The following is a 9,312-nucleotide window of genomic DNA, read 5'->3' as shown; positions in this document are numbered from 1 at the left end:
TTCTAAACTCTAAATGCTCTAAAAGAGCACAGAATGTCATGATTTTCAGCTCCCTGCCTCCTCTGCTCTCAAGCGCTCTTGGCCACGCCCACTTCCTCGCTCTGCACAGAGAACAGCTGATCAGCTGCAGCAGGAAGTTTATCCTGCAGTGTGGGCTGCACAAAGGTGCAGCAGGTGCTAAATCATTTAAAATAATTTATTTAAAATAAAATTCCATGCCGATCGTGCGGCTCATCCATCAATCAGCCAATTGTGTGTCTTGTCCAATTACATTTTGAAAAAACGCAATAGAGCGAGTCTGCGATAAACGAACCACGAAGTAGCGAGGGACTACTGTATTTTACTATTTTACCATTCTTCTCTAAGACAGCAAAAGTTATAAATGTATACATTAAACTTTTGTTGCCAGTGGACTGTGGTTGTTAAAGGATGCACAGACTCTGGTTTCAAATATACAACATGGCAGCTCCTATAAACTGGATCCCTCCAGTTTCAATTCCCAACGACAAGGGAAGGTGGGGACACTTGGTCTATTAATATACACGTCTATGAGCTCAAACAAGTTATTTATACTATTTTTGAACTTTGACTGCACTATAGTAACAAATTGAATCTCTTATTTTAAAACTTGTTTTTTCTCAAGCATGGTCTCATTATACAGTGAAAGACATTCACATATGGCACATGAGGATATTCTTTCCCTGACTGTACCAAAGGGGGCAATCAGGAAGCAATGCTGAGCCTATGTGGTCTCATGGGGGAACAGATTTAACCTGATGGTGACAGAGATCTACTTTACTGTGGGAAGAATCTAAAGGCATAGCAAGTGTGGGATCTGATCATCATGAATTGTCTTCACTACAGATATTATTGCTGCAATCCTGTTACGTTTGAAAGCAGTTTTAACATCTCAGACAATAGTTGTCCTCTGGGGTCACTGCTGAAAACCCACAGACTTGACATACAGTAATATCTGGAAAGAGATTACTTAGGATCTGAAGCGACAGTTAACAAACGAGATGTTAATACAGGCTGAATGAGGTTATAAGCAAGGTAAAAATAAAAATCCTTGAGAATTACTGTAGAAGTATAATAATAAAGTATATGTTTAGTCTTCTGTGTTAACTTTAGATGACAGAGTTAGTGTTATTTGCTTTTCCAGGTACCGTATTTTTTGGACCTTAAGGCGCAATATCAATGAACAGGTCTGTTATCATACATAAGGTGCATTAAGTGAAACAAAACAGTCGTACAAGTCAAACTTTATTCAACTCATTCACAATAACTCTCAACATTGTTCAGTTATAGAACATAAAATAAAAAACAATACACATTTTTGAGCGCCGTGTACCACATAAAATCGGTTCGAGGTCAATAAGCACAACCAGAATTAATACATAAAGCGCACCGGATTATAAAGCTCACGGTGGATTTTTGAGAAAATTAAAGGATTTTAAGTGCGCCTTATAGTCCGAAAAATACGGTAAACAGGATGACGGTTAAAAGGAGGGGAAGAGGCGAGTCAGGTGACGGGGATTTAAAGAGCGTTAACTGAGGAGAAAGGACTTGAGTTCAAAGTGTAAACAGGACAAGAAAGTGGGATTAGCTGAAGAAAAAGTAATGGAGTTGGAGTGCAGAGCAGTGGTACTAATTATAACTTAAAGCAGGTTACGGCTACAGTGTCTGACTTTATGGAAGAACAAATTAAAAGTTTTACTGCTACCTGAATGTGAAAGAAACATTTTCTCCAAAGAAAGTACTGGCAAGAGACTCGTGGTGTAATAAAATACGAGAGGTGAAGATGGCCTACTTGGTAATATAGATTCAGATGGAGCTGAAGTTGGGACTTATGTGATAAATTTAGAAGAGCTCTGTAAATATGCCACGTTTTTTCCCCCCAGTGGAGCTCTTAATCATGATGTCAGAGACTTGGACAGACTACTCATCCAAGGAATATAAAACAGGTCATGCAGCAATATCAAACATAATGTCACAGCCAGCAGGAAGCTCACTGAGGCATTGTGACACAATGAAACATACGTTGCAGGCAGCTTTGGATCAGTGGTAGGCAGTTCGTCCAGTCGGAGGATCGAGAGTTCGATCCCTAGCTTAATGTTCCTGATATACCCCAATATGCCTTTTAGAATATGGGTGAGAATGTAAAAGAGCAGTAAGAGTGTGTAAAATATATAATGGCTGTGTGGTTGTGCAAGAGTGAATGAGAAACTTTATAAATCACTGCAAACCCTGGAGAGGTTAAAATGCTCTATAGAAGCGTGGACCATTACTGTTGTGATTTTGGAGTTCATTTGCACTGGTTTTATTACTGTTTTTGTCATTATAGGGTTAAATAAGCTGAAAGCACAAAAAGTAACGTGTATATTATAGGTGGGAGGTAAAATCTATTTTTAGATTCTGCACATGAAAGTGAAGCACCTCCGTGACGGGTCACAGTAAAACTGTGCATTTTCACATATTTACATCAACTTTTTGTTGAACCCTAAATAATTTATGCCTGTAAATAATATCCATCCATCCATCCATCCAATTTAATTCAGTTCAATTCAGTTTATTTATATAGTGCCAAGTCACTACAGAAGTCATCTCAGGGCACTGAACAGAAACATTCACATACATGAAATATAAGTTAAAAACATTATTTATCTAAGGATCCATCTATCCATCACCCATTTCTTCCTTTTCGGGTCACGGGGGTCACTGGTACCCAAATCCAGCAGCCACTATGCAAAAGGCGGGGGACAACTTGGACAGGTCTCCAGTCCATCACAGAGACACAAAGACAAACGAGACAAACAACCATTCACTCTCTCACTCACATCTAGGGACAATTTAGAGTTACCAATCAGCCTAACGTGCATGTTTTTGGTCTGTGGGAGGAAACTGGAATACCTAGAGAAAACCCGCTCATGCACAGAGAGAACATACAAACTCCACCCAGAATGAGCCCCAGCTGGGTTTTGATTCAGCGACCTTCTCGCTGACAGGCAGTAGCTCTACCAACTGTGCCACCGTGCTACCTCTGTAAATAATAGCTAAAATTATTATAACATGTAATGACTTTGAACGTTAGATTTGTGTACAAATTTCCAGCGATAAACGTGATGCTAATTGCATTAGCTTTTTATAGCATTTTCAATGTTATGTTAGCATATATGCTAACTCTTGCCCAAAAGCCTGTGCTTCATTGGGTTCTTTGAGTGTTATTGTGTACTCTATCAAAGACAGACTCCTATAGATCAGTGTTTATTTATGTAAAATGTGCCTTTTGCCATTTAAGTTTCAATATCAGAATCAGAGATTCTTTGTCATTCACACCTCATGTGGTACATGTGGTGGAGCGAAATTATGTACACAGGGTCCCAGTTACATCCAACAATTAAATGTAAAAGAAAAACAATGATAACATCTAAGATATGAACTAAGAAAAACAAAAACTAAAAATACACTAAGCACTAATAGCATAAAAACATTACGTCGAACAGCAGCACGGACATGAGCATGAGTCTGTGTGAGCAGATGAGCACGCATGAACACCTCAACATGAAACAGATCAGCAGCAACATGATGATTTTTTTCACAGTGATTATTCTGGCCAGAGATTCATGAGTCAAACAGCCTCAGGGTAGAAGCTGTTCCTCAGTCTAGTGGTTCTACATTTAATGCTCCTCAACCTCCTTCCTGAGGGGAGCGGGGCAAAAAGTGTGTGTGCTGGGTGAGTGGGGTCCTTCATGATGCAGGTGGCCCTCTTCCTGCATCTGAAGGTGTAAATGTCTGATGGTGGGGAGACTGACTCCAACAGTCTTCTGTGCAGCCTTCACCACTCTCTGCAAAGCTTTTCTTTCTGCAGCTGTGCAGCCTCCATGCCATATGGATCCATATCCATATGATAAAAATAGCTAAATAATTGTTTTATAATTACATAGCAGCTCTCTAGATTGGAATGAAATTGATTCCTGAAGTGCCAAAAGATTTCCACCTGACATGTATATTAAGTTCAGCTAAATTCTTAAAGTTTAGAAACAATATAGATTTTAAAACTGTAAAAAATAATCTTTGTTTGCAAAGTTGTAAAATTATATACAAAAAAATACTACAGGTATAATTAGGCTGTTGAGAATTTTTTGGTCTAAAAAACATTTAATACTGTTGATCATAAATTGCTGAGAAAACCAGAAGTGGGGAAGCACTGTTTTTTTTTTTTTAAATGTCTTTTTTAACACTAAATTATTTCCTTATCTTCCATAGAAAACAGATCTGTTTGAACTGAATACCAATTCAGTTCTCAAAAAGGATCCCAATTAATTAGGAATAAAAGTAATAGAGTGTGTATGTGTGCATGCTTTATTTATTGATCCCAAACAGAACAAACTTTTTTTTTCATATATATTTATTTCTTCTTTTGTTTCTTCCATGTAGTTTGTTTCCTGTTGTCCAAATTAAAAATAAAAATGTGTTAACACAAACTAAAACAGAAAATCTGTTTCTTAATGGAAACCTTCATTTTGAGATTTAATAGGTCACCAGTCTCCCTCATTTCAGTTTCCACATACTGTCAGAAGTTTTGCACAGAAAAACATGTGATCAATATATTGATTAGTGTGACTTTAAATCCCCCTTGAAATATTTTTCTCTCTGATCCTGCTGTAATTGAACCCAGGCGATGAGCTCCTGAGTGTTGATTTCCCAGGATAGAAGTCTTGAGTTTTTTATGTTTTTCAGAGAGTCATTAACTCAAAGGAACAAATTTAACACTTTTCATTTGGAGACCTTCACTTCTTCGTCTCCTATAAACCGGTCCGATACGTCGTTTCCACAATGACAAACACTGCACACCGTGGTCACTTGCCAAGCCAACACACACCGAGCCATGAAGGTGGGTAGACTTAAGCGCTCAGGGCTGTTTTGGCCGCTGTCAGCAGATGAGTTGTTGAGGGAGTTTTTCCGCGGCGATTAGATGTGGGTTTATGTGCTGGACTGCACTCATTTGACCTCATTACGTTTGTGTTGCGCAGATTTCTCATGTCCTTGAATTTAACAACCGCTGCCAAAAGGAGTCATGTTTGTGTCCTTCTGTGTACATTTGTCTGTACCGTTAGCAAAAAATCTCATGAACAGTGGACAGGTTTTACCAAAACTCTCAGAAAGTCATTAATTGCTGCACAAAGACAGCTGATTAACTTTTAGTCAACCCAATTCAAGATGACTGCCACAGACACAAAACACAAAACTCTATAATTTTTTCAGATATAGAGCTCAGTTTTGTGTGGTAGCTGTTAGTCATCTGCATGTGTAGTGAACTAGACCTCCTACATCAATCTGTCTCTGAAGACCTTCAGGGGACAGGAACTGTTATTTCATTGATTTGAATCCAGAACACAAATTATCTCATCAAGAGACTATTTAATGCTGTAGGAGTTACAGATAGCTTCAAGGTGGAGGTGGGAGTGCATCAAGGATCGACTCTGAGCCCCTTCTTGTTTGCTCTGGTGATGGACCGACAAACAGATGAGGTCAGGCAGGAATCCCCATGGACATTGATGTTTGCAGATGATATTGTGATCTGTGGTGAGAACAGGAAACATGTGGAAGAGAACTTGGGGAGGTGGAGGTATGCACTTGAAAGAAGAGGAATGAAAGTCAGCCGTAGTGAGACAGAGCACACATGTGAATGAGAGGGAGACATGGACAAAAAGATAGGAGATGGAACTGGAAGTGGCAGAAATGAAGATGTTGAGGTTCTCCTTAGGAGTGACAAGGATGGATAAGATTAGGACTGAAACCATCAGAGGTACAGCACAGGTTGAACAACTGGGAGATAAAGTTAGAGAGGCCAGACTGAGATGGTTTGGACATGTCCAGAGGAGGGACAGTGGATATACTGGTAGAAGGATGTTAGAAATGCAGCTGCCAGGAAGAAGACGAAGAGGAAGTATATGGATGAAGTTAGAGAGGTCATGGAGGTAGTTGGAGTGAGGACAGAGGATGCAGAGGACAGAGTGAGATGGAGGAGGATGACTTGCTGTGGCGACCCCTGAAGAGGGCAAAGCCGAAAAAAGAAGCTGATAGTCATCTTCAACATGAACTTGAAAGCTCTCACAGTGTTGTATATCGTCATTTACAAGGTTTGACCAAAATGGATACAACGTTTCAACATAAGATGATTTTAGTCTAAAACTCTGACATGAAAGGTGGTCGGTGGTGTTCTTTCAACGGATGCTAGACCTTTACCTTTTTAAGTTTTCTCCGATTCTCTCATTATACATTGAAGAAATGTTTTATAAAATATAATTTTCTTAAGAATGTTGTTGGTTTTATTCTAGCCTCTTTCTTTTTTAACTTTCATGGTCTGTGTTCACAGCTGAACTCTTCGGGTCTTCTTGGGAACACCGAGCTGAACGTTGGCATGGCCGTCGCCTGCTTTCTAGCGCAGGAAGGAGCTGATATCAACTACGCCAACCACAAGGGCAAGAGTCCTCTGGATCTGGTGGCAGACAGCACCATGCTGCAGCTCATCAAGGGCTTTTCTGAAAAGTACCGGTATGTGTTTCACAAAAACAGGGCTGAAATTCAGCTGGAGAATATTGTTGAAGGTGCTACTGATGAAGCAAACCCTTTAAAGGTCACATTTATGAAGTTGATAATAAAAATAAAAAGCTTAGGGCTGTTTTTGGTCTGTGGGAGTTTATTTAGATGCGTTTTTACAGCTGTTTGTTGTTTGCCAGGTTGCAGCGTCTGCAGGCCATCACATGTGGACAGGGCCTGAGCAGCGCCAGCCTGCGGCGGGTCCACACGACACCAAACACCATGACCAACCTGGTTCTTCCCACGTCAGCAGGGCCCAGTGAATGCCTCATCTGCTCTGAGCTGGCTCTGCTGGTTCTCTTCTGCCCCTGCCAGCACAGCGTGGCCTGTGAAGGTAAGCTAGTCCAAATAACGCTGCAGGTTTTAACGTCTTCTCTCCTGAAAATGTTTTTTCTGTTGAACACTTGGCTGAAACTATTCTTGTCTGAACAGAATGTGCCCATCGCATGAAGAAATGCATCAAATGTCAGGTCACAATCACCAAGAAAATACGACAAGGTATGAAGGATCCTTTTGCTTATTGTCACCCATTACCACGACAAGTGGACAATCATGTTTTTATTTGGTTGTCTGCTAGCAAAACGTCTTGTGAACCTATGGACGGATTTTAATGGAACTTTAAACAATAATCATCTACACAGCAGCAAAGCGTTCTACCAAACTCATAAATAATTATAATAAGTCCGTTTTTCAGATAATGAGTTAATAATTAGGTGTGGTAGTAACTGAGCATCGCCCCAACGCATACTTCAAGCACAACAAAATTGTGCAACACCTTTATTTAAAACTGTGCTATTAGTTGTTGTCAACCCTGTTTGTCTGTTAGCAAAATATCTCTTAAACCACTGCACAATTTCAATATAATTCTCACAAATTAATTACTGGCTGTACTTCAATGATTAACTTTTGCAGTTACACCCATTTAAGATGGCCGACACAACTAATTGACCTTAGCTTCCACTAAATTGTCTATACTCCTGTGAATTTTGCATTTCTTAAGCCAAAATATGTTGTAGTAGTAGCTGAAAATCATTCCCAACACATATTCTGAGTGCTAATGGATCATACGAGATGTCCCAGTATTACATCACATTGAGCATCCTCCCCATGGTTTGACCAAAATGGCTACAAATCTGTTACTTCTCTACATAAAAAGATCTTAGTTTAAAATTCTGTCATGAAGGGCAGCAGGAAATAAGCTAGACCTTTATGTTAGTTAGTTTAGTCTCTGACTAATGAGAGGTTCTGAGTCTTGTTAGTTTAAAAGCAGCTGTGTTGTAGGCAGTGAATCAGCAAGATGCTTCATGCTCTGTTTGTGTAAAGACAACCTTCTCATCCTTGAACCAGTGGCAAAGGTATCATCTCGTATTAATTTATCTTCACTTAACTAAAACAGATTTATTTATTTTTTTGCTGATGGCCTCGCTCCACAGACCAAACAGAGGTGGACTGCAGCCCCGGCACCGAGAACTCAGAGCAACACAACCTGCTGGAGCAGCTGCAGTCTCGCTACCGCCAGATGGAGGAGCGCATCACCTGCCCCATCTGCATCGACAACCACATCAAGCTGGTCTTCCAGTGCGGACACGCCTCCTGCATCGACTGCAGCGCCGCGCTCAAGACCTGCCCCATCTGCCGGCAGACCATCCGCGAGAGGATCCAGCTGTTTGTCTGAGCCGCTGTGCACCTCGCAGGTCCTGAGGGCGCGAAGAGGATTACAGAGAGAGGTGAGGGTGGTGGTGGGGGTGCCGAGCACATTGGAGACCCCACTGTATCTGCCAGTTGCCGTCCTGCAGCGTGATCTAACTGTCACTCAGCTTTTCTACCAGACTCTGTTACACTGCTGGGAGTCCAGTGTTTGTTACATTTTGGTTCATTTTCCTCACGAGCAACACAGACAGGAACTCACGGATCACTTTTAATTCAACTTCCTGTCGCAGAACCGTTTTTTGTAGCCGAGTACAAGATGAATCTGACGGAAGGAAGTCATGAAGCGTCGCTGCATATTTGAATTCTCTGATCATAAGGGGGGGGGGGGGTGTTCATATAAATTTTGTTTCCTGAACTTTCACTCGAACCCTCACATCTGTCTGATCTTTGCTGCTTCATGTGGATGTCTGTTACCCATCATCCTCTGTGGCTTTCTGGCCTCTTCTGTTTACAAGTCTGTACTGAGATCATGTCTCATCCTCTCTTTCCACAGTTTGTGAATTACATTTGCTCTCATTTGTATCAAACGCTTAATAATCAACTGCAGAGAGTTGGCACAACTCACAGCTAGTCTGTCTGCAAGGGGAAGTAGACACTATGTATGCATATACATATTGTCAACTGAAAATGACTGGGTTGTCATTATTAATTTGTGATTTTCTTTCCTTTTTCTTCTCGTTGTGGTTTTCAATGTATGTGTGAGTTCAAGTTTTTATTTATGTGTGAAAGGTGGTTTTGCTTAATGTCCTTTTCAGATATTTTTGCTTAGCAAAAAAAAAAAAGGAAGTTTGTTTCTACTAAAGTTCACCCCAAGCCTATGTCCTCTACTCAGGGTATCGAATCACTGAAAGCACTCAAGATATCCATAAACGTTTCAAAGATGCACGACTCACTCGCGTCCTAACACAACAGGATAGTTCGTCACTGAGAGGAGAAAAAACAGTGATGAATTTGTCACTAATGGCAAAACTCAAAGTACATTCTCAGTCATGATTCTGC

At 40.6% G+C, this 9,312-nt stretch overlaps 1 protein-coding gene across 1 annotated transcript in view; it reads left to right on the top strand.

The window, feature by feature from the left end:
• The window catches only part of mib2 (MIB E3 ubiquitin protein ligase 2), a 45,162-nt gene extending 36,843 nt beyond the window's left edge, over positions 1–8,319 (top strand). The window contains exons 14-18 of the mRNA XM_037684529.1: positions 2,145–2,151; positions 6,380–6,558; positions 6,744–6,937; positions 7,036–7,101; positions 8,037–8,319. Coding sequence (XP_037540457.1) covers positions 2,145–2,151; positions 6,380–6,558; positions 6,744–6,937; positions 7,036–7,101; positions 8,037–8,278 — 688 coding nt within the window. The 3' untranslated portion in view covers positions 8,279–8,319. The remainder of the gene's footprint in view (positions 1–2,144; positions 2,152–6,379; positions 6,559–6,743; positions 6,938–7,035; positions 7,102–8,036) is intronic.
• The last annotated feature ends 993 nt before the right edge of the window (positions 8,320–9,312 follow it).

Source organism: Nematolebias whitei, chromosome 11 (genome assembly GCF_014905685.2).
Source record: "Nematolebias whitei isolate Nwh7 chromosome 11, NemWhi1, whole genome shotgun sequence".
Taxonomy (NCBI): domain Eukaryota; kingdom Metazoa; phylum Chordata; class Actinopteri; order Cyprinodontiformes; family Rivulidae; genus Nematolebias; species Nematolebias whitei.
The sequence above is the reverse complement of the archived record's forward strand: the minus strand, read 5'-3'. Positions and strand labels throughout refer to the sequence as shown.